The following is a 25,036-nucleotide window of genomic DNA, read 5'->3' as shown; positions in this document are numbered from 1 at the left end:
GTACCAGCTCGACTCCCATCAGATTACATCCCCTCCACCCTTACCCGAGCCTGCCTCAAGCAGGGGCCAACTGGCTAAATGGTGCCTCTGCATCTCACCTGGTACGTTTTGCTTTATGTTGCCCTTCCTCAGGGCCGAATTAGAGACGCTGCTTGTGGCTCAGCATGATGGAAGCAAATCAAGTTCTGCCTTGTTTCATAAGCAAGAAATGGTCCTTCCTGGCAGAGCCAGCTGCACCCGCGGCTGGGCTGGGAGAAGAGGAAGGTCTGCAGGGGCTGCTTGTGGCTGCTCTCCCAGGCCCGGACCCCAGGGTGGCTCAGGTTGTGTCCTCCCCAGCCCGTTCTTGGGGGGCTGGCACCTGCTGCGGGCTCCCCAGCGCCAGGGTGGGTGGCCCAGCCCCAGTGGGAAACCCGGGGCCGGGGAAGGCTGAACGATGCTCTGGGCCAGTGGGGAGAGGGTCCCAGGCGGGGGGAGGCAGAGGGGCACCCTCACCCCAGAACCTCACTGTGCTCAGGGCCACCTCATCCTCATGGGCCACCTATGACCATGGACATGGCCCTGTCTCGCTCGAGGGTGGCTTGTTGAGTGGAGGGAAGCCTCTGCCATTGGCAGAGCAGCTTGGGTACCTGCAGCTTGTGCGTGGGATGAAGGCTGGGTGCACACAGTTTATTAGAGCGCTGGTTAAGCAAAAGAGTCCCCCAGACAAAGGCGAGGAAAAGAAAAGAGGCCACAGTTTCACCTGGAGTAGTTTTGGGTCTTTCCCATGCCCGTGGTAGCTGGATTGGTCTCAATGCACAGCAGGTTTGCTTGGGAGTCGCTGACCTCATGCAAAGAAGTGCAAGGACTGGCATCGGTCCTTGTACACATCTATGGATTTGTACTATAGATATATGTCACTCGGTGAGGATGACCAAAACCAGCCATGGCAGAGCGGGAGGGTGGGCAGGCATCCACGGCAGTGGGATGGGGTGGCAAGGCCACCAAAGAGGGACACAAAATGTTGCATGCAATGTCAAACCAGATGGGTCCTCAGCAGCGCCACAGCCCCAGGTGCTGGGTAGCCAGTGCCAAGTCTGAAGCCATCTTTTTCCCCAATTTCTTACATGCCATTTTCTCCCCATGCCACACACCCACCCTGGCAGCACACGCTCTGCTCAGTTTGTTTCTTCCCTGGCTTTGTGCAAGCTCTGGCCACAACCAACAGCAGCTCTGGGTGCGTCCTGGCTGGAGACTGCCAAGCGCCAGCATCCTGATGAGCCTGGGGAAGCACCTAGGTGCCAGGCACCCTGGGTAGGACATGACTCTGGAGCATGGCAGGAGAGCTTTCCCAGAAGAAACAGCACCAAAGCAGGATCACAGCCCCTTTGCCAGCCCATGGACAAGGCTGCAGGGAGCCCTGGCGCTCCCTTCCTCCTCCTCCTTCCCCTCCTGTGGAGAGCGCAACCAGCCAGCTGCAGGGTTCATGCTGCAGCCATTCCTGGGCTCTGTGGTCCATCTTCACCTCAATGCCCAGCTCGCCCCGATCCTGGTGATGAGCTGAGCGTGTCTCAGCCACCTCAGGTGGTTTTCAACTTGAGCACCTTGGAAAGCGGCTCCTTGGCACTAGAGTAGAGGAGGTAGGAGCCCTCGACGGTGTGAAATGCCTCCCAGTCTCTACAGCCAACAGTGGGGAGGTGGTGAGCTGCTACGAAGCCTTCATATCCTTGCCACCTGCATGGGGAGGGCAGTAAGCTCTTGGGCACAAGCTGGGCACATGAAAGGGGGGCAGGAAAGCTGAGCTGTGGGGCTGGCATCTCCCACCTCCCTGATGTGGCTCAGGGTGGGATGTCCCTCACTGGGCCTTCTCATTCCTGCCCAGAAACCTCCCCAGAAACAGGGAGCAGTGCTATCTGTCCTCCCTGAGCAGATACACCAGCATCCACAGAGGTTGCCCCCACGATGGGCTCCCAGCAGAGTTGTTCCACCCAACCACCCAACCCTGCCTTCCTCCCACAGCAGTACCTGTAGATAATACTGTTAACAGAGAAGGTGAAGCCATCGAAGGAGTTTGCCACCACCAGAAAAGAGTCGTCTCCCACTGAGAAGAACTCCCAGTCCAGGGCACTGGGGATGAAGCAAGTGGAGGGGCAGGTGAGGTGGCCCCTCCGTGGCCAGCCGAGGAAGGGGCTGCATGTCTGTGGGGCTGAGCCCACCCCACCCCAAGCTCTGCCACCCTGATGATACACAGAAAACCCCACTCTTCACAGGCTGCTCCTGAAAGGAAATCCACCCTTGTTCCCAAATCCAGGGCCTTCTCCTAGCTCCCACTGGGATTTGGTGCCAAGGACCTGTCACCCATTGCCCTCCCCACCAGTCTTGGTCCCTGGCAGCATGCAAGCCTGCATGAACCCTCCAGGAGACCTCCAGGTTGTTCAGGGGACTGAGGAGCACCCTGACTCTTTGCACAGGTACCTGTAGGTGAGGAGGTCCTGGAATTTGACAAACATCTGGGCAGTGATGTTGAGCTCATAGATGGAGGAGTTGATGGCATAGAAGTTAGAGGGTGCTGGCATCCCACTGTCATAGCTGTGGCTGTTTGCAACAGCCAGGAAGACTCTGTCTCCGATGCTGAAGACCTCCCAGTCAGCAGCACCAAAAGTCTGTGGGGAAGGGAGCCAAGTAAGAAGCTAGATGTGGACAAGCCTTTGCAAGCCAAGGATGCTCCAAGGTGGGGGGGGGACCTGCAGGAGGCACAGCAGGGAAGTTACCCACTGCTAAAACACTCCAAGTAAAAAAATAAACCTCGGTCTGTCAGTCCCTATGGGAGAATCAGTGGGAAACTATCACTACCTTTCCAGAGGACTTAAGAGCATCTGTCTCTGTAATTATTCCCTGGCTTGTCTAAACCCAGAGGGAGGACAGAGGAGTAGAGTTTGATCAGTGGCCAAGCCTTACCAGGATAGACTGGAAGAGCTGGAAAGAGCCACTGAGCCAGATGTAGATGTGCGAGTAGATCTTAGTGGATGTGCCATTGAACGTGTTAGCCACAGCCAGGAAGGAATATGGCCCGATGGTGAAAAATTCCCAGTCATAGGCTCCAGAGGTAGGGATGGTCTGGTTGGTTTCAAACAACCCTGTCCTGGGGTTCCACCTGTATATCACGCTGTCTATGTTGTGGTTATTCCCTGGGGGAGATGGACAGACAGACGTGCACCGTGAGGAAAAGGAATACCTGGCTCATATAAGAAACAAGACCCAGAAATAGGTTCAGCTACAGAAATATTTGCCAGCAGGTTGCAAGGCTGGTTCCTAGTGACCAATGGCTCCCCAAGAAGTAGCCAAAGAGACTCAAGAGCCTCCATCCCTACCTAGAGCCTCCATCCCCATTGAACACACTGGCAGCTTGTTCCCAAGCATGCTGTAGCAGCTTCGTGGCAGCCCCTGGCAGAGGAGGGATGGGAGGGTGCCATCTCCCCACACGAGCAGCACACCAGAGGCACCGTGCCAGCATCCCAGGGCGGCCAAGCTCTGCTGGCTGTCCCACAGGGTGGCCATGTGTAGTGGGGCCAGTCCCAGCCGAATCTCTAAGCAATAGACATCACGGGCTGCCGTCACCCTTCGTACAGAAGCTTGCACATCTGGGAGGGGAGCCACAGCTGGAATGGCACCGCACTGATGTTTTTCAGCTCTCCTTTGCTAAGTCCCTGTGAGCAGCTCCTGAGCACTGGAGCTGGCCAGGGACCTCCACGTGCTGATCCCCACTGATAGCATGAACTCCAGAAAGAGGGAGGGGATGCTGCAGCCCACAGCCTGCCCTGTGCTGAGCACTTGGGCTGGGCCCACCAGCACCAAAGCACATGCTCCATGCAGCTCCTGGGCTCTGTTGAAGCATCTCAACCTCATGTCCGTGTGGGACCCAGCTGGCTTTAAAGCTAAAAAACTTTCTGCACCTCCAGCCTGGCATGACCCCTCCAGCCAGAGGTGTTCTTCTAATAAAGAGCTGGCTTCATCAGGACAGGAGGGGAGTACCACCAGCCCCTTTCCACCCCACACTCACTAAGCACTGCTGTACTCCGCTTGGTCCCACTGGTGTTTCTGTTGGCTGGGCAGCAGCAGGACCACGTGTTAATGGGTTTATGGGCAATCCTCATTGCAATGGAAGAGCCTTTGGCAAGAAGGGCTGCAGAGAGTGTGGGAAATGGCCATGTGGATAAGTGGCAGCTCTTCAGGGACCTACCCTCCAACATCCCCTAAGGGGAACATCCCCAGCTTGGCTTGGCCACGATGGTCTTAACCCCTGCATGATGTGCATGGCCAGTGAAGGGACCTTTCTGCTGCCACTGCCACGGGAGTAGGTCTCATCCAAACTGGCCATGGTGGGGTCTAACAGGTCACACAGGGAGCTTCTAGCCCAAGCAACCTGCCACCAGCTTTGAGCCTGGTACAAGAGGAGTTGATGCCCCAGGAGCCAGTCCTGATGGCAGGGAAGGAGCCCACTGGCCCAGAATCTGAACCCAGCTAGGAGCATCCTGGAGAGCCGGGGCTGTGGTATTGACCCATTCATCCCCTGTGCTGAGGGGTGCACCCCCAGTGCAGAACAACTCATGGCCTGGGAGGGGAACGAGGCTGGATCATGTCTGCAGGGTGCCCAGGGAGGGAGGGATGTCGGCAGGCTCTCACTCAGCTTCCCTCAGTTTCCTGTGTGCCCACAAGGCCAAGGCTTTGGCTTCTCAAAAGGCTCAGCCCCTGCAAACCCAGACAGCTGCCCTCACCACCCCACCGTGTTCACCACATTATGTAGCATTGGGGAAACAAATGAAAAGAAGTGGAGAGATTCAGCAAAGACACCGTCCCCACTCCTGTCCCTGTCCCCTGCAGTCAGAAACCCAGAGAGGGACCATGTCAGCCGCTTCCCCAAGTACTTTTCTCTCCTAAAATGAGAGGGTCTGCAAGGGTTCGGGCTTCCTGAGGGACACCACACTCTGAGCTGCATGCACTGACTCCCCGGCTTTGCCCTGCATGCCAGCAGAGGATGCGCAGGGAGCTGCAGCGTTTCCACGGCAATGGGAGGATGCTCTCAAGCAGGGTGCCTGCGGCGGGGTGCCGTGGTCCCCACCGTCACCCCAGGGCCGCCTGCCCTGGCTGAACTGGGCTGGTAGGGAATATAAGGGCTGGGTACCTTCTCTGTGGTTGACCACTGCGAGGAAAGCCTCTCCCTCAATGACAAATGCCTCCCAGTCCCTAGCGCTGTGCGTGGTGATCCTCTGGTACGTGATGAATTTCTCTTTCCTGCGGCTCCACTTGTATATTACAGAGAACTCCTGACCCCTGTCATTCTGCTCAAAATTAGCCACTGCTAGGAAGATCTGAAAAATAACAAGCCAGGACATCTTGGTTTTCTCCTCTCAAAGGGGTGCGGACAAGCATGGGCAGGGTGAAGACGGGATGGGTGGGGGAGGCACCCATGGGATGCGGGGCCAGGGTCCGAGGTGGCCGGTGTGGGGCAAGATGGCCCTGGCTGGCTGGGGTCCCCAAGCAGCCCCCAAGCAGCACAGTGCACCCAAACAGGAGGACAGGGGCCCAGTGGCCCGTGGGCCTCTGTGCATGGCAGCAGCAAAGCCCACTGCCGCAGAGCAACAGCCACAGCCTCAGGGTCAAGAGGAAGGAGAGCCGTGCTGCGGCCGCTCGTGCCCCACCAGCCCCGTGGACGGGGACCATGGCCATGCTGGCAAAACAGGCTGGGGGGGTGGGGGGGGTCCAAGCTACCAAACCTTCCTCATAAGGAAAGGTTGTTCAGAAGAAAAATCGCAGATGTGATTATAATACGATAACGATGATGACGATTCCCTGAGGCAAAACATTTTCCACACCAAGAAACCCCCCTGTGAGTGTCAGGGACAAGTGTGCAGCAGCAGAGATGAGCTTGCGCAGGGTGAGGAGCGCATCCAAGCTCATGGGAGCACGCCACTCTGGCATGTTTCATATGGAATGGCAGAGGTTGTGCCCCAGTCTGAGCCACAAAGAAGCACAGGGACACAGCCCACAAGCAGGAAACAGTCAGTGGGGATGGTGTCCTGCCTCCCGCCCAGCACAAGACCCTACCAGCACCAGCCTGGGACTTTGTCCAGCTGAGGCTCAGCCACCTCCGAGGATGGAGATCTTTCCCCCTCAGAGGCCTGTGCTGGGTCCACACATCCCTCCAGGGAAGGTGCAACTGCAGTGCTGGGCAGCTCTCCCTACGAGCCCTAGTCCAGGGATTCTCTTCAGGGCATCTCCAGAAATGCAGCTTCGGAGGGAAGAGAAAAGCCTGGATCCAACCCCGCAACTCAGGAACCTGCGGTCCCTTGCTCTCCATTGGCAGGAGCCACCAACCAAGAGACCCCGACACTTCCCTCTGGGGCTCTTCACCCCATCCTGGCAGAGCATCAGCAGGTCCTGTTGCAGTAACAAGGTGCTGGCGCCTCCAGAGGTTCATCCCACCCGCAACGTGTGTGAGGAACCTGGGCTAAATGGAGAGGTCTGTACTGCTGCTGGTGCAACAACTATCTGGTTATCATATCCATGCAGAAACGTGCCAAGCATGGGCCGCTGCACTCAGGGTGTCTGCCTCTGTCCCCAGCTGTTCTGAGCTAGCCCCAGCAGAAAACCTGCCCCAAGCTGTGCAGGAGAGAGGTCATCCTGCCTAGTAAATCTGAGTAAGTTTTTCTCAGTGAAGACCTGAAGGCAAACCCAGAGCACGTGAGCCTTGGTGAGCACCAACACAGGTGCTTTGCCATGTGGGAACCACAGGGAGTTGGGACACCCCAGGCTGATCATCTTCTCTGCCCCCACAACCGTCACTGCAAGGGGATGTTGTGGGTCCAGACTAACACTGGGTACCCTCAACGTGGTTCCCATCAGCAGATAAACCCAGCTGAGGACATTCCTGTCTCCTGCCTGTGGGGGTGCAGCTGCTTTGTAGAGTGGGCACAGCGCTGGGGATGGCAGGCATGCTCCCAGCCCTAAGTCAGTTTTGCAACACAGCTGCATTTTCAGGGGTTGACCAGGTTTTCTGCAGGACCCCACCATCAGGCAGGTAATGGGGGATGTGGCCCATTTGAATCCAAACAACAGGGCTGTCAGTACCACCAAGCCTGGAGGCAGGACTTCTGCCCATCCCTCTGTACCCTGGAGCACTGGCTTATGATGGGGGAGCCCTGCAGCCATGGTGCGTAGCATCTGGTGACAAAGCCAGAACAGGTCATGCCAGAGGCAAAACGATCCCAACACCCCTGGGAGCTCCGCACAGAGCTGGCTCTCAGCAGATGTTTGTTGGTCTTGCCCGGGGCTCCTCACAAAGTGATAAATAGCTCCCCAGGGAGAGAAACCAGTCAGAAGTCCCATGGCAGATTGCCCAGGGGAGAAGAGATGGCTCCAAAGTCCTGGAGTGATTTAAAAGCAAGAGGGCTTAAAAACACAGAAGCTTGTACTCGGTGGGTCTCAGGAGGGAGCTATGGGCTCCGATGGCTCTCTAAGACCACAGGTACACTCTGAGACCAGAGTGGACCTTATACATGGCCGGACACCCACCACAGTCAGAGCTCAGGGAGGGCTTTGCTTTCTGTGCTCCCATGTCAGGAGCTGCATGTCCCTGAGAGCAATGCCACAGCCGCTGCCTGGGGTGATCCCTGCCTCACTTCACGGTGCCAGATAGGAACTGCAGCAAAACCTGATTTCTGGGGCAGCGGGGGGGGGGGAGGTCAGCCTTTGCACCAGTGTGGAGGCTGCACTATAAGCACACCCAGGCCAGGCTCTGTACTCTGCACTCTGCATGAAGGACATTTTGACACTGGCACTCACTACATCTGAGGCAGGAACAGGCAGAGCCTGCTAGAAATGAACCCCGCCCATGGAGGGATCCAGATCCAACAGCTGGCTTTGGAGGCTGACCTCGCAGACATCCTGGAGCTCCCTGGGGAAGAGATCTGAGCACTCCGGACACTCAATTACCTACGCTGCCAGCATCAGTTGCTGAAAATGGCCTGGGTGGCTGTAGTTGTTTCTCAGCAAAAATAGTATACACAGAGGGCAGCCCACAGATCAGCCAGCAGTCCCTAGGACAGACCCTTACTGGCTGAATACATGTATCAGTGCAACCCCATCAAAGACAGAAGAGAGAAAGACTCACCCCCTAAACCCTGCCCGAGACTCGGGGCTTCAGAGGAGAAGCTAGTGTTGGGCAATTACAGTTTACTATACTGAAATATGAAGGCACGAAATAGCCTTCCAGGCAGACTTACCTTCTTTCCTATAGTGAAATACTTCCAGGACTGAGCTTGGTAGGTGGGGATGTTCTGGTAGGGCACAAACTTCCCATCGGTCCACTTATAGATGGCCGATCCCGGGGGGGTGTAGCGGTTGGCAGTGGCTGCAAACAGTCCCACCTTGGGGATGGTGAAGACCTCAACACCCATTGTCTCAGAGTTGGTCACTAGGTTCTGGTACTCCTCCAAATAGTCCAGCCTTTGTTTGACTAGGAGACCACAAAAAAAGAGGTGTGAGGTTAAAACCAGATGACCTTGCCTGGAGAGGGGCTCCACATTGCATAGTGGAGCTGGCTCGGTGGTGCTTGCTGATGTATGGAGCTTTACGGGCAGGGGGGGAGCCGGGGAATGAAGGTCCTGGTGTCGCTAGTGGTGCAGGGCCAAAACCCAAGTGAGTGGTAAAAGGCCTGACTCCATCTCATTGGGCAACACATCCAGCCCCATTCACCCCTGCCTGTTCTCCAGTGGAGGCCAGGGCTGCAAAATGCTCTGCCGGGAAGTCTCCTCTGGGAGGGGGGAAGAATGACATGCCACGGATTTTGATTGCATCTTACAAAGTAGGTTGATATATTTATCCTAAAGAGAACGGGGAGGAGAGGAAGAGATCTACAGCGAAAGGGCCTGGGCTGCTGAGATGAGCCGGGTTAACCCGCACCCACCTGTGGGTACAGCAGCCCTGCACCAGATGTTTTCTCTGGCTGGAGTCAGCATGAGCTCTGGAAGAAGTTAGAGAAGACTTAGACACAATTAATGCCAGAAATTGGAACGGAAACGCTAGGAGCAGTCCCAACGGCAAATGGGTGGGCACTGGAAGGGCCAAATGGCAGGAGAATGGCTACAAGAAGGGCCAGTGCTGGTGGCACCAAGTGGTGCAGGTCAGCAAGAACCTGGCACGAGGTCTCCTTGGGAAAACAAGGACACAGTGCCAAGCCTGATGACTTCCAGAGGCAGGGAATGATAGGAAGTCCACCCACTGCCAGCTCCTGTGGGGAGCAAATGGCTCATCCAAACCCACCACGTGGGCGCTAGCATAAGAAAAACCCCAGCAGGGGGGAAGGACGGCTGGGTTGCAGGCATGCTCCATCCTCCACGTCCTCACCAGGGAACCTGGGCAGACTGCCTGGAGCAAGTGGGAGAGTGCCAGTGGGCAAAATCCATTTCATTATTGAATAATGTCCATCCCTCCAGGCTCTGGTTGCTTTGCCACCTTCTTGCTCCAATGTTGCCCCATTATTTTCTGCACGAAGGGCACCAGAGCTAGGATGACATGAGGACCTGCCTCTGCCACCCTCCCATTGCTCCCTCTGGTATATCTGGCAGCTGATGAGTCTTTCTGCTCCTTCTTGTCCACCTGCAAGTGCTTTGGCGCTGGGAGCACCTGCGCCTTTGGGACCCTACAGCAGGGAGCACCCCAGCACCCCAGGCATGGCTTTCCATGGGCTGAGCTGTCCCGCTTGGACAGACTGGGAGCTCGTTCCTGACTGGAGAAGCCCCAGGAGGGACGGACAACATGGATAAGTTGGATGGACAACATGGTCATTGTGTGAGTGATCCGGGAGCTGGCTCACAGAGGGGCTTGAATCCAAAGCTGCACTGGAAGTGTCAATGTGGGCACCAAGAGCAAAGCAAAGCCCAGCTAAGCAGGGGAGAGGCAGGGGGACACCCCAACCCCCGCATTCTGCTGTTGCCTGACTTGGTTCTCACCCCAAAGTGCTGTCAAGGTCAAATCTCTGCTCCTCCTCTGCTGCAAGACCCTCCCTCCACCCCAAGAGCGCATTGCACACCAGTACCTTCCAGCATGGAAATCCAGGCGCTGCCGTTGCAGAGGTACAGCCCTCGCCGGGAGGCATTGAACCAGAACTGCGCCTTCTCCTGCTTGGTGCAGGGTGGACGGGACCCCAGGGTCACCTTCGTGTCAGTCTCTGGGCACAGAGAGGAGCAAGGCAAGCGCCTCAGTGCACATGATGGAGGAGCAGCAAGGCTCGTCCCCGTGCACATAGGAAGGGTTGGATGTCCCAGTCCCATCCTGATGACGGGCACCAGAGAATGGGGGAAACGGCATGCTGGCACCAAGCCAGGAAGGCACTGGCTGAGAAAACCCTGGGGGCTGGCACCCATGGGGCTACTGGCATGAGCCCAGCGCTGCCAAGGGACCTGGACAGGGGCTGTCCAGGTGGGGTTTGGGTCTGGATCCCACACCACATTGAGAAACAGAGGGTACTGGGGACACCCTCTTCCCCTCCACTCCTGCTCGGTGCCCAGCCCCACACAAAGAGCTTTCCTCAACAAACGCAAGGCAGCCAATCGAGCCCGTGCCACGAGGATTTACTGACCGTAGGGATATTTTAGCACCTCGTTGCTTGCTGGCTTCGCGGGGAGATCCTGGAGGACAGTGGGGACAGAGAGTGTCGCTACTTTAAAGTTCATGGCAGTGCATATCCGAGGGGTAGCATCGGCTCCTGGCAGCAGGACAAGCTGCCTCAGCAAACCCTGGGAAAGTGGGAGCAGCAGGTTGGAGAGCAAGTCCAGCAAGACCAAGAAATGGAAACTGCAGGTGATTCATGCCCTGGATTTCCCTCCCAACTCTTGCTCGTTGCCCTCCCTCCTGGGCTGTGGAAGCCTCCAAGGGACTCACGCACGTTTATCAGATCCTCATTACATGCTCAGCCTACCAAAATCTCCATCCCGCGCAATTTAACAGCTGGTGCAAGGGGAGCATTGGCAAGGGGCTTCTTAGCTGCAGATGGCTTTCACCGCCTCCACTTTTCACTACCGGTCAGGATCAGGCACTGCCCTAACCTTTATATCAATGAGACTGTGCCATCAACTGTCTTTCTGCCACTGCACCACTGGCAACGTCCTCTTAAATTTGTCCCACAAAGTGCCAGTTGCAAATGCCACCCCCTGCATGTCCACAGCTGGACAGGGACCGAGCCCAGCAGCAGGACCCCCGGCCACCTCCCCTACCCGTGCCGTGGCCCAAGCCCTGCCAGCATAGGGGGGCTGAGAGGGGGCTGCAGCTCGCCCCACGGCCAGCCACGAACACCCCTGGACAGCCCCGCACCATGGGGCACCTACCGTGAACACGCCTTTCCTTCTCCTCCTGTTGCCCAGGTAGAAGCTGGCTCTCTTCACCGACAGAGAGGCTGGAAATGGTGTCTCCACCACCCTGCGGATGGGCAGAGAAGAGGCAGGGGACAATTTCATGGCATCTGCTGGTGGCTGGAGGAGATGCTGGTGGAGGAACATTGCCCTGCCAGCCCTCCTGACCCCCCTGCCACCGCCCCCGACCTACACGTCCTTGGGGAGGCTGCAGTCCACTGTCAGGGAGAAGGACTGGCCGGAGACAGCCAGGACAAGCGTGTGCCACTGGTTGTCAGAGAGGGAGACGTTGGGGAAGGTGACGCGGGTCTGCCAGCCGCCGGCGTGCTCCTGGCTCCAGAAGAGGAAGTGTAGCTTGTCGGGGGCGTAGCGCAGCCCCACCAGCACACTGGGGCTCTCTTCTGCCATCAGCGTGAAGACGTACTCGTTTCTCTGCAGGAGGGCACGGACTCAAATCTGCGTGCCGTAAGCTGCAGGGCTGGGTTGTGCCCGCTCTGTGCCCAGCCGGCGGCGCTTACCTTGGCAGGGACGCTGAGGACCCTCAGCGTGACGATGATGGAGAACTCCTCGGGGAAGCGGTCACAGTGGATGAAGAGCCGGGAGGCGGGGAAGCCCAGGGCACGGGGCCGCGAGGCAGCGAGCTGGAAACCACGCACCCCCTGCACTTGGAACACCCTCAAGCCACGGGCTAGCCCGCTGGTGGGAACCACCTCCGAGAGGATGTCCAGCGGGCGCAGGTCTGTGCCAAGAGACAGCAGAGCACGTCACGATGGTGGCAGCCATCCCACCCTGCCCCACTGCGGGATGGGGTCCCCACCTTGAGGTGGGGTGCTCGGCGGCCTGGCTTGCTGAAGGCAGCCAGCCCATCTCCAGCACTGGCCAGAGGGCTCCACGGCAGCAGGGGGGGCCCAGCGTGTCCCAGTAGCCTGCTGTCCCCTGCCCAGGGTCTGCACCAAGCCCCTGCTTCAGGGACACAGGGAAGGTTTGGCCTCCAGGCACCAAGGCTGACATCTCCATCCCCACAGCAGGAACACCAAGTGTGCAGGCTCACTTGCATGAACCATCCCACTGATGCAGCTCCAAATGCTGACCCCGGGGCTGGGACCTGCTGGCCGGGCAGCCCCAGGCTGCCACCAGCTTCCTTGGGATCCACCAGCACCAGCAACCACAACCAGAGCCAGGAGAGCGGGCAGGGACCCAGTGCCCGCAGGCTCGCTTATGGGGCGGCCACCCGTCCCCGACCCCAGGGCGGTGGGGCACGGCTCCAGTCCCGATCCAGGCTCTCCCAACCCAGCCCTAATTGCACACAGGCACGTACTCCCCTGGCAGGCACCAAAACCTCTCATTAAATAATTATCCTCTCCCCAGAGAAGAAAACAACGTGCCCAGCCCCAAGGCATCGCCCAGGTGAAGAACAGCACTGCGCACCGGCACTGCAAAGCCATCCCCATGTAACAGTGCCAGGGTCGCCGTCGGTCTGACATCTCAGCAAGCTCCGTGCCGGCAGCCGTGGGAAGGGCTGTACCCGTGGTGGGTGCTTCTCTGACCTTCCTTGCCTTGGCATCCTCACAGCTTTAATTTTTGAATGCTTCCCTGGCAGGATTGCGGTGTCTGTAGTGAAGGGCAGAGGGGCTCGGTGATGATGCCCAGAGGATGAAGCAGCACTTGGCTAGACTAAAAAATCCCTGACTCTGTCCCTTCCCCAGCAAGATCAGGCTTTTAGCTCCTATTTGTACTAATAAATCTCGGCTGCTGGGGCACAGCGGGAGAGCTAAGAGGGAGGGAGCTGTGAGCAAGGCTGGACTGGCGTGTGTGTGAATCCAAACCAGCTGGAGAGGGGAAGCATTCCCCCCCCCAGGCACCCCCAGCCAGCCCAAACCCAGATGGGCAGAGCAAGGAGGAATCTGCTCATGTGGCTCCATCCAGCCTGGAGGAGGGACACCAGCGAGGTCCTTCCCACCCTGCCACCTCTGCGTCCCCCCTGCCCACCCCTCCGCTGGTTTAAGCTTCTCCTAAAGCACAGCCTTGTTGGGGGAGGCTTGACTGAAACAACTTATTTCAGAAATGCATGACTTGGGGAATGACCAGTTCCTGTTTTTCTCAGCAAAAAGCACAAGTTGAATTCAGGCTTGGATTTGCGGAGGGGTTTAGGAGCCCCCAACTGCCCCGGAGGTGGCTGGGATGAGCTGGGGGACAGCTCAGCTGGGGCCAGAGGCTGTGCCCAAGGCTGTGGGTTGGGAAGGGACCAAGTCCTAAAACCAAAACGAAATCCCTAAACCCAAAGATGTGCATCCCAATCTGCCTCCCGCATCAAGGTGCTGCTAACGATCAGAGCGGAGCCGGCGGTTAATGGCCGGGAAGGTGGCTGGAGTGTTTCAGCCCAGGACGGGCAGTGCATGTGCCTGGCAGCTGCCTGCTCCACAGGGTGACTGCCCACAGCCAGACGGCATCAGGGCTTCGCCAGGAGCTGGGGCAAGGCACCGGCAAGAGAGACACGGGGTCAGTTAAATGTGCTGATGCTGGGGCCTCAACATCCCCTGGACCCCTCCAGCCGAGGCTGCTTGGGGACAGCGGGGACATCCCTGGAGAGACCGGAGCACCTGGGGGGAGGAGGCAGTGGACAGAAACTCTCTGATCTCTCCCAGTTTTCCTTCTCACCGCTGGCTGGGCTGTAATAAAATGTAAATACAGGTGCCATCAAACTGAGACAAGCCCCAAGCACACGCAGCCTGGGCCCAAGCAGCCCCAAAAGTTGGGCTGAAGTTTCACTGCCCGGACAGGGACCGCATGGCATGGGGACAGGGACGGGAAGGCAGAGCCAGGGGACGGGGACCCTCTTCGGCGCGGGCTGCTCTTGGCACTTCCCTGTGGGAAATGCTGTTGGAGTTGCTAGCTCCTCGGCTGGGGGTGGCGGGACCAAAACTTTCTGGGACATTTTGCTGCTGGGAGGGCGTAGGTTGTGTCTGGCAAGAGCCCAGGCAGCCGAGAGTCCAGGGCGGGAGGGACTTTCCGGGGGGGACTTCATGGCTCTCCTCTACTTCTCCTTCCAGCCCTTCCCTTCCCCTCCCCACACATCGGTCCCCAGGGCCAGCAGAACTTGGGACAATGCTTGTGCCGCAGGGATGGGCATACAGTTCTCCCCATGGCACTGAGAAGGGCTGGTCGCTCCCCGGTCCTGTGCTATGCCAGGGGGCTGCAGACGCAGGGTTGACCCCATTACCCACTGCCCATGGTTGCGGGCAGGTTGCTGGCAGCTGCAGCACCCGAGGCATTGCGCTGTGCTGTCACCCCGAGACTCAGTCCACTGGCACCCAGGCGCTGAAACCCTGGGGCTGGGCTGCCAGGGAGAGGCTGCCCCACGTGGGGCACCCCGCAGCAGCCACGTATCCCCCCCAAAACGGAGCACACTGTCTGGGGTCTGCCCTGGCAGTGCAGGGAACATCCCATCCGTGGGAGCACACGGGTCCCGGTGTGTTTCCCCAGCACGGCCAACGCCTGTCTTGACGCCTCCCTCCCGGCACAGCCCACCCGCCGGCCTTCGCTCCTACCTGTGCAGTGCTGCCACGTCCTGCCCCCCCGGTTGAAGCCCCCTCCGATGGCCCGGTGGAGGAGGATGACCCAGAGCAGCAGCGGAGCCGACATCGGGGGGCTGACCTCAGAGGGTCCATCCACTGGGGCCCTCCTGCCGACCGCTCCTCCGTGCCCAGGCAGGCACCGCTCGGCTCAGCTCCCCTGGGGGCTCTCGCATAGTCTGCCAGTGGGACGACCTCCTCAGGGACGTGCCACGCCGGGCTGCTGCTTCGCTGCTTCTGGGGTCCTAAGCCCCGGCTCTGCCGTCCCCTTGCGTGGGCATCGCCCCTGGGGGCACGGCAGGGGTGGCGGGTGGGGGGCCGGTGGGGGCTCCCCTGGGGCGGCTGCAGAGGCAGTGCTGGCTGCAGCCTGCGCGCAGACATTTAAATGAGAAGTTCGTGGTGGGAGAGGAGGAGTCCCAGCTCCTTGAAGAGCTTTTATCTTTTGCCCAACCCTCTGGAAGGCGGCTTTGGGGAGTGATTTTTTAATTTCTTTTTTTTTTCTTTTTTCTTTGTTTCCTTTCATTTTTGGTGATTCATTTTTCCGGGGTCACGTGGGAATAGGTGGGAGATTCGCCCCTGCCTGGAGACACCAAGGTGGAAACTTTCCTGCCCCTAAAAGCCCTGGGCTTTCTGCAGCACAATCCCAGCCTGTACTGGGGGGAACCTCTCTCCCCTCCGGTCCACTCCACCCTGCCCAAAAAAAAACCCCAGACCCCGCAAGGTGCATATTTCTCCCCCAAAACTACTTCAGGCAAGTGATGCACAGCCAGTGCCTCGGGTAAGGCTCCAGCCCAAAGGCCAGCCACCAGATCCAGCCCTGCCACAAGGATGGCGGCAGCATCGGTTCGGAAACCCTTGAGGTTATGCTGTTCAAATGGGAGAGACAGCAGTGGAAAAACTCCCTGCACGCAGCAAGCTCTGCTGGGTTTCTCCAGCCGCAAAACGAGTTACTTCCATTCCCCAAACAATTGAAATAGGCTCCCACCACCCCCCCCATCCCCAAAGCCTTCCTGCAAGGCGAGCGCTAGAATAGAAAGCGGATGGCCAGGATGAAACGCCAAAAAACTGTGTTGCAAACCGGGGGTTTCGTCAGCAAGGAACAGCCAGAGCCGGACCCGTGGACGTGCCTTGCTGCCAGTCTGTCCGTACCCCTCACCGGCCCGAAACCCACCGTGCCGGGACCAGGAGGGTGTAGCCCATGGGGTGCGGGCATGCATTGGAGCTTTTGGTGCAAGGAGCACCCTGCGCCTCGCTCCCAAATCCTGAGAGGAGCTGCTGTTGGTGCCTGGAGACACCCAAACACCATCAGTGCCTCCATCTCAGAGTCAAACAGCCCCTGAAGGCTGGAGGGCAGCTGCACGCATGTCCAGGGATGCTCTACAGCGAGTAGGGCTGCATGGATCTCCCCCTCCCCACAAAAGCTCTCATTGGGCATCCCTCAGATTAGGCCTCCACTGCGATCACACTTAAGCAGAGCTTAAGTGGAGCTTAATCTCTCTCTGGAGAGAGCTGCAGAGGCGAGGCACCACTGGTTCCCCATCCCTCCTCATCCTCATAGTGAGGACGGTGCCCACCAGCACAGCCACCACCCAAACCTGGGGGTCCCGAACGGCAGCCGCTGGTGGTGACCATGGGGGATGCAGGAGGCGCGAACCATCCCATCTCGCCTGACAGGCTCGGCCCCTCGTGCTGCTCCCCGTGGCCTTGGGGATGCTCACCAGCACTGGGGCTGGGAGCGGCCATCTCGCCGAGCCCCCACACTGTGTCTGCTGGCAAGAGGAGTGGGGTCCGGCATCCCCGGCCCATCCGGCATAGAGGTCGGTGCGTTGGAAGTGAGGCTGGCGCAGAGTGGAGCATGGCTGCTGGCAAGACCCTGCCTCCCAGCAGGTTGGCACTGGGTAAGGCGGCACAAATGAGAATCAGAGCCGCCACATTTCCCAGGGCCGCACACATGTGTCAAGTTAAGCGTGGCTTTGGCAGCACCACTCTGAGCAGGGGGACTCGCACAAGCGGACGGATTTTGGGAAGTCTCCTGCCGAGACCAGCCCTGGCTCTGCGAGGGTCCAGGCGGCCCATGCGACTCTTCCCAGGGAGGCAGGAAAAGTCCAGCCGGGGGTGCTGGGGTGACTGGTTTTTCCAAAGGGGATGCAGCAGCCTTTGAGCGCTTCCTCATCCAAAAAGCCAGTTGATGGGGACATGTCTAGACCCAAGGACACAGCCGCGGGTGTCCCCTCCAGAAGCAGGGGGATCTGGGGACTTCCAGGCAGGAGGTGGAGGAACCAAAGCCCCTGTCGATAAGCATGGAGGACATGCCAGGTGGTACTGAGCCCAGCACCGTGGGCTCAGGCTGCTTTTCAGCCACATGCTATTAATGAACGTCCTCCTGGTGAGGACAGGGACCTTGATGATCCTCAAGGATTTTCTCCATCCTTGGGCTGGGGACCCTGGCATGGCAGAAAATGGTGGAGCGGCTTGGGTAGTGTCCAGTGCTTTTCTCCCTTTCCAGGAGGACCTGCCCAGGGAACCAAGCTGTCATGTGAAATAAGGACAGGGGCCCATTGCTGCCTGCAGTCGCATTGGGTCCAGGACCTGCTTCGTGTCCCAGCGACAGTAGGAAGTGGTCCGCAAAATTGTTCCTAAGCACACACGCGCACATTCCTATGTGCACAAGCAAGCGCGAGAGGATGAAATAAAAGAGACAAACAGTGAGATGCTTGCCTAATTCGCATGGGTTGTAAATAAAACCATGTGGCGGCTCCGAACAAAATGATCCTTGGATTTCCACCAAAAAGGTTTGGCCATCCCTGGGTTAGAAAAGGTTGAGAAACTCATCTGCACGCAATAAATTTCAAGCAGAGCTTCCACGCAGAGGACAGTGCAAGGAGGGCACCTAATCAACGCCAGGGACAGGCTGGACCCTGCACACAGGGTAATGTTCCCGCTCTTCCAAGACTGTAACTCGTTCCTTATTATTTGCAGACACAAAGTCATGTTTCAGGGCTTGTTATGCCCTATTCATTTCAGTCTTTATTCCTGACATCTGCAAGATCTTTCTCCCTTGAAATGCAGCGTGCATACAGGCACCGGCTGTAGCAAACCTCTGAGGGACCCTATACATAACGCCCAGACACATGCAGCACTGCCCAACTCACGGATGTCCTCGGCCCCGGCTCCAGCCAGCAGTGGGCAGCGCCATGTCCATCCTCCTGCCCGCACCAGCAGGGCCAGGGGAGCTGGCTGAGCCCAGCTGGCCACCACGCAGGTATGGCCACCACGCAGGTATGGCCACACACACACCTACGGGGATGGAGCTGGAGGTGAACGGTGAGCACATGGAGCCGGTCTCGCCTGCATGAGCAACAGGGTCAGGATCAGCCCTTGGGGGTCAGTTATGAAAGGGATGGGGGAAAATTTGTTCTCAGAGCAACACTCCAGATCACAGTTCCCCACATCCCAGTTCAGGTTGGACACTGGGAACAACACCTTCCCTGGGATGGTGGGATGGAGAGGGACGGGGTCTCCATCCCTGGCAGCTTCCGAGGTTCCTCCCTTGTCACCTCTGCCCCTTCTTGTAGGCTGGAAATCTTCTCTGTGTTTCCTGGAGCTACTTCAGCTCCCTGAGCCCAACCCACTGACATAAACTGGAGTTCCCACAAGAAATCTCCGCACTAGGAAACCTGTCAGTGCCATACAAGAAGTGCAAATGTCGTTAAACCCATCGCCTTTCAAAAACTTAATTCCCATAAGTTTTGGAGAGGTTCTGCCAGGAAAAGTTTTGTCGAAGGACTGGGAGGATTGCAAAAGGCACTGTTTTTAGGAAAGCCACGAAAAAAAGCACAAAGCCACCCCAACGCTGCAAGTCTTGCTGCCAGCTTCCCAGGCGCAGAGCTGCCTTCGGGACCAATCCCTGCCGGGCAGCGGTGAACCACCAGCATCGCTCACATCCCAGAGCCCCCTGTGTCCATACACCCGCACACCTCCCTGGCACTGCCAGCCCCATGGTCCCGTGGAATGAAGGAACCAGGAGCTGCCATCCTGGCAGGGCTCCTCCGGCTTCGGCCATGGGCAGCAGGCAGGGCTGGCCACCTGCAGCCCAGGTCCCTTCCCAGGTAGCTGGGACCAAGCCGAGCATCGTGCGCTGCGCTTGGAAGACACATGGCAGCCAAGCTGGCAAACTTCGAAAGGGCTGCAAAAATCAGTCACTTAACTTTCACCAGTATGAGCAAAAAGACAGGCTTTAAGACCACGCTTCTGCACCAGAGCTGCTCGGGACGGGACCAGGCAGTGCCCAGCAGCTGCATCTTCCCTTACTTCTCCCCTGCATGTGACAAACAGCCCTTTACCACTGCCTGTCCCTCGGCGACAATGGTTTTTTTTTCTTTTTGCCACCTCCCCCCACTGTGCCTGAACCTCTTGCAAGAGGCTGAGCCACCTCCCCGCAGCCACAGGACCCCCTACCTTTCCCTGTAATCACCATTTTCCAGCAAGGTGGCTCCATATGGATGGAGGGCATCAAACCCAAGCAACTATGAGCATGCAAACTATGGAAATGGGGCTCCGGGTATTTTCTGGAGGTCTTATGTCTACACAGAGGCAGAAGAGTAGCAGGGGGGCTAACATGTCACTCAGTGGTGGTACAGGAGAGCCAGGAGCTCTGCTTGGACTCCCTGCTCCATCTGCAATGTGAAAGCCCTGCTTGCCTTTGAGCTCAGCTAAGATCTCTCTGCAAAGGGAATAAACAGAGCTCCTAAGGCCAAGAGGAAAGAGGCAACATTCTCATTTCATGCTTACTGCTAGAAAGCCCCCAGGTGCCCGTGCCCACCCCAGCCTGCTCCCAGCTCTGTGCTTCTTCAGCGATGCCACTTGCCCAAAGACCCCGGGGATTTGCAGAGCATGCGCTTGCAAGCGGAGAGTGGAAAAGGGAAGGGGTTTGCAAATGTCTAAGCCTTCCTCTGTCAGGAGCAGCAGTTCATCAGACTGAATATGCAAACCTGAGGGCTCTGCGTGGGGAAGCTTGGCTGAGCAAACTCTGTGCCAAGTGCTGCATCTGTCTCAGCAGGCTGCCTTGGGGTAATGCCTGAGCCCTGGGGCTGGCTCTGGGATGGGGACAGCCGCTCCCCACGCAGAGAGGGATCTCCTTTGGCAGTCCTGCGGGAAACCTTCTGCCTTTGCCTCATAGCCCTTTGATCCTGGCAGTGACCACACGCTCCAGCTCGCAGCAGGCGGATGGCGGTAAACAGCAGAAAAAGCCACAGCAGGGAAGCCCGGGGTCTTGCCCCCACATGCCTGGGCCCGTCAAGGATAGAAAAAGGGATGCATGATGCTGCTTGGACCAGAAACAATCCCACGGCTCCCCAGTTAGGGCCTGGCCAGCACCTTCTCTCCCAGCTGAAGCCCACCTCGGACTGCCTGGGGCAGTAGGAAAAGGTGTGGGCACCACAAGCCCCTCCGCCGGCCAGAGTTCCTCCAGCGCAGGCAGCAAATTTGCTGCCTGCACTCAGGGCTGGGGCCAGGTCCTCCCTCCTGCCAGGCTGCGGTGGACGGAGCATGGGCAGGCTGAGTGCCCTGCAGTGAAGAACAGCAGCTTTAGCACCACTTTGCTCTGCAGCCTTAAAAATCCTCTTGCCCCATGACAATGAGAATCACGGCCCAATTTTATTGCTTGCCCATATGACAATGTAGAGCTTTTATTATTATATTAGCGATGATTCAGGCTCTGGGGTGGGACCGGGAGGGCAGCAGGCGGCAGAGCGGGTGGCTCGTGAGGTGGGCTTGCTGGGTGCCAAGGCGGGAGTGCAGGCAGCCACGCTTGCTCTGCCCACCCACCGGCAGCCGAGCGTGGCTCCATCTCTTCTGACATCCGGGGATGGAAGAGAACAAAGACAGAGAACAATTGCTATTGTTTTCCACGACTTTCTTCGGGCCAGTTCCTCCAGCGCGGTGCTGCCGCCCAGCCACTCCGGCTGCGGCACCGCAGTCCCACTGCGCTCGGAGCTGTGCAGATGCCGACAGGGACACGGCCCCCATCCGCAGGCGCCTGCCACCCAACTGTCAGAGCCTGGTCCCCACTAGCACAGAGGGAGATGGACCTGGCATGGTTACCCCACATGCCACAGCCCTGGTCCCACTCCACTCTCCCCCTGCACCCAGCACTGTCAGGTATCCCCGAGATGCTCAGGCACATGGATGTCCATCTTCCCATAACCCACCAAGGTGCGATCCCCACAGCGGGGAAGGGGTGATCCCAGCCCACAGCTCAAAGTAGTAGGGAAGGAGAAGAACGGAGCAGACTGTCCCGGGGAACTTGGCTCACCTTCCCCTTCACTGGTCCCACGCAGCCCACGCGGTGAGGAGAGCCGCCTTTGCTGGCAGCAGGGCCTCATACCAGAGAGCGGGACCGCACACAAGCAGGATGAGCATCCCCTTGATTGCCCCCCTGAGCAGGGCTCTAATTACAGTCCGTCTTCTCCTGGGCCAGCGCTGCAGCACCCAGAGATCACTGCCTTTGAAGTCCAGGCTTTCAGAAACCACCTCGACGCTGCTCCTAAAAGCACTTTGCAAGAGCAGGGAGGGATTAGAGAAAGTCAGGAGGGGACAGGTGAGGGTGGCAGCAGGGGCTGCTGTGGGAGGGGGAGCTGGGGTGCCGCCGTCCGGATGCTCAGCATCTGGCATCACCCTGGGCTGATTGTTCTCCACAAGTCCTGACGGGGGAGCAGAAGGGTGTCAGCAGAAGGGTGTCTACAGAAGAAGAAGGTATCTAACCGATGAGAAGGAATTCAACCTAACATGAGTCTTGTTTGACGGGGATTGTGATTAATTGGTAAAATACATCAGATGCCCTCTGATTACTGACTGGGTGTTAAAAGGACGGATACTGAAGAGCATCAAATGCTAAAAGCAAGCCTGCATGGGGACAGTTTGGGCAAGTGGCTTCAGCAATGACACCGATGTTTTCATAAAACCAAGCTTCATATAGAGCCCTAAGACCTTAATGAGGCTCTCAAACATGAGTACTCCCGCCAAAGCCATGCCTAGGCTCCAAGGCAGAAGATCTTGTGTCAAACCAGGACCTGCCCAAGGACAAAACTCAACTTCTAATTGCCTCTTCAGGCAAAGTAGATCTGAAAACACCTGCCCTTCTGGCGTCCCTCCTTCATCGCAAGAATGGCTGCCGTTAACCAAGCTCAAAGGGATCGATGCATTGACCAGACCGGCAGAGGAAGATGGGGATCCTTGTGAAGCAGCACACCAGGAGAGAAGCCTGTGTGAACCCATCCCAGGCAGACTCAGCAAAGAAATCCCGATTCACCCAACATCATTATGCCTGACCCAATTTGGGTTCAATTTGCCAAATTGTTTTGGCGTGGGAAAAACTGGTTTGGGGCAAAACTCCCAACCCTGCCATGGGTGGAGAGCCTCCCTGTGTCGGGCCCAGCATCCAAATGCGTGGGTGCCCCCCCTCCCCCCGGCATGTTGCATCCTGCAGCTCTGCTGCTTTGAACCCACCTCCCGCATCACCCCGCAGCCCCCAGAGGGGCGGCCACAGCGGGTGCATCCATCTCCACTCCACAGCCTGGCGAGCCATGCCTCAGGGCACTCATGCCCCTGGCCACCCCCCACCTCCCGCAGCCCCTCCGGCCAGGGTGACCTGGCTCCTTTCAGAGCTGTGACAGCAGCACAGAGCCACGCTGCACCCACCTGAGTCCTGCCTGCATCCTCCAGTTAAACAAACGCATCAAAGTGCCCCTGGAGAGCCCTGCCTTGGCGAGCCGGGGCTGGCTGGTGCCCCACACATGGAGAAAGGGGACTCGGCCCAGGACTTGGCTCATCTCCCCCCCCTGCCCTTCAGCAACGACATGACTAGACAGACCCGCTTGCAAATCGCTTCCCGAGAGCTCACGCACACGCTGCTAACACCGGCAGCTACCCTGTAATAACCCACCATCCGTATCATTACCATTAATTATACATTAACATACCCCATAATCTTAACTGCTGTTAAGTCGCATCTCGGGGGGTGCAAGCCGCTTTCAAAAGCCACCTGGCTGGTTCTCCTTTGGCTCTTACACCACGCACCCCAGGAGAGGGGCTGGTGGCCGAGGCAGGACTAGGATCAGGCAGGTGTTTGCGAGGATCAGGGCTGGAGTGACGGGGAAGGCACAGATCTCCCGGCCGCCTCGTGCTCCTGCACGAGAGCACCAAGCACATTACACAGGATCACCAAGCATTAAGTGGCTCAAGTGATTTTCCCTCTCCCAGCACTGGGTTTCATTCCTGTGGCACCAGGGAGCCTTGCCCAGCTGTAGCTGCCTGCGGGACCCTGACACTGCTTTTGGTGTACATAACATTAGGCTGGACCCAGCTGCACAAGAGGTGACACCGGGAGCCCTCACCGGGGCTGGCGCAGAGGCTTGGCCACCTTGCTGTTCAGGCAGCACATGGGGAGAGCAGCTCATCCCAACCAGACCCTCAGATGCTAGAGGAATTCTCCAGATTCCTGCACCTTCCCCTTCCCCATGCCACCCGCAACCATCCCACCAGCTGGCAGCAAGACTCGCAGCATCCCTCACCTCGCGCTCCTTCCAGCCCCTGACCTCGCTGAAGGGCAGTGATTTTCTTCTTCCACCGAGTCAGGGAAATTTGAAAGAGAAGCATCACAGGGCAGGTAACGAGTACCGCTTCTCGCCCGGGCAGCGCAGGGGCCTCCCAGGCTCATACCTCCGTGGCCTGCCGCTGCCCCAGCTCACTGCTGCCCAGCCAGCACACACAGCCCTTGCCCCACGCCATGGGGTAGGGGGAGCTGCTGCTTCAAGGCCCTTGTCTGGAGCTACCTCCTAACAGCTGCGCGGATCCCACATCCAAGACAATCCCAGCATCAGTGGCATGGCTGGTACTGGGGATGGACTTTTGGGGTCTGGGCTCACAGAAGGGGCAGTTTTCCTTTCGATTCTTATAGGGGTAAAATGCCCACAGCATCCTCACCAAGATGCAAATTCAGGAGGAAAGCAAGGACCTTCCAGAGACGCAGCTTTCACCATTTTATCTTGAAGGCAGCACACCACCTTCCATTCACGATATAGCTCCAGCCAAAAATAAGCTGGAAAGAAGCCTGGGGCTGGCTCTACCCTGAAGCTGCAGCCGTTTCATGTGGCTCCAACGCCTCTTGCCCAGCAGCTCGCGCTTTCAAAGAACTGCTTGCATGCACACAGGCACACAAAACACAATTAATGAATGTCTCGCATCCCACTGTGTGTGTTCTGACACAGCCCCATTTGCCAAGGAAAAAAAAGCATGTGTGTGGATGTATGTATATACAAAGGCTTTAAAGAGGACGTTGCTTGCATTTTTACAGCTTTGTTGAAGGGTTTTGTTTTTGTTTGGTTTTTTTTTTTAATATAAAAGCCTAAAGCAAATATAATCCAGAAAAAGGGGAGTTTAAAATCTTTAATACTTTACCTGCATGCGTAACACCTGTAGAGCTCCGACACTCCCCAAGCAACATGTTTTATAGTAACTGTTTCAGACTGAAAAAAGGCAACTGCTCAGGAAAACATTGCTACTGGCTAGTATTACATGAGTATTCTTTCACAACGGGAGAGGATTAAACCTGTCAGGGAAGTCTATCACAGGATCAACATGGCAGCTTTACAAGCTTCAACTCTCAGGTGTTCCCCAGTTGTAATAAGCTGCCTGCACAGTGAAACCCTCTTGGGGTAAACTGGGCACAGCAGGAACCCACCCACCTTCACCCAGTCACAGAGCTGTGCGAGACAAACCCTCATGCTGTATGCTAGGATTCAGTTTATTACGGAATAATGACAATGAAGTTTTATTTCTTTCCTGTGAGTAAAACAAACAGGGAATCTAACACTCCAACTACAGTGCCATGTCTAAGCCTGTCAATGAACACAAATGCTCACTGCCAGTTTCAGCTAAGCAAACAGCCATCTTTCAGGACAGTAGTTCTCACCTTGACAAGGCAAGTTTTAGTCCTCTGAGGTGGGCTTCTGCTTACATTTTGTTGCCTGCAAGACTGCCTGGCATATATCTTCACTCGGTGGCTTAAAACAACCTGAGTTA

At 57.5% G+C, this 25,036-nt stretch overlaps 1 protein-coding gene across 1 annotated transcript; it reads right to left on the bottom strand.

Annotated features, from left to right (window-relative positions):
* Positions 1-24: 24 nt before the first annotated feature.
* Positions 25-15,666, bottom strand: TSPEAR (thrombospondin type laminin G domain and EAR repeats). The gene is made up of 12 exons (XM_069791722.1): positions 14,933-15,666; positions 11,903-12,123; positions 11,578-11,816; positions 11,361-11,451; positions 10,616-10,772; positions 10,073-10,204; positions 8,259-8,491; positions 5,159-5,345; positions 2,935-3,164; positions 2,452-2,639; positions 2,002-2,103; positions 25-1,710 (listed from the first exon to the last, which is right to left on the bottom strand). The coding sequence occupies exons 1-12, from the start codon at positions 15,024-15,026 to the stop codon at positions 1,557-1,559; spliced, it is 2,028 nt and encodes a 675-aa protein (XP_069647823.1). The 5' UTR covers positions 15,027-15,666; the 3' UTR covers positions 25-1,556.
* Positions 15,667-25,036: the final 9,370 nt, after the last annotated feature.

Source organism: Haliaeetus albicilla, chromosome 9 (assembly GCF_947461875.1).
Source record: "Haliaeetus albicilla chromosome 9, bHalAlb1.1, whole genome shotgun sequence".
NCBI classification, from domain to species: domain Eukaryota; kingdom Metazoa; phylum Chordata; class Aves; order Accipitriformes; family Accipitridae; genus Haliaeetus; species Haliaeetus albicilla.
Note: the sequence above shows the minus strand (reverse complement) of the source record. Positions and strands in the feature narration are given on the sequence as shown.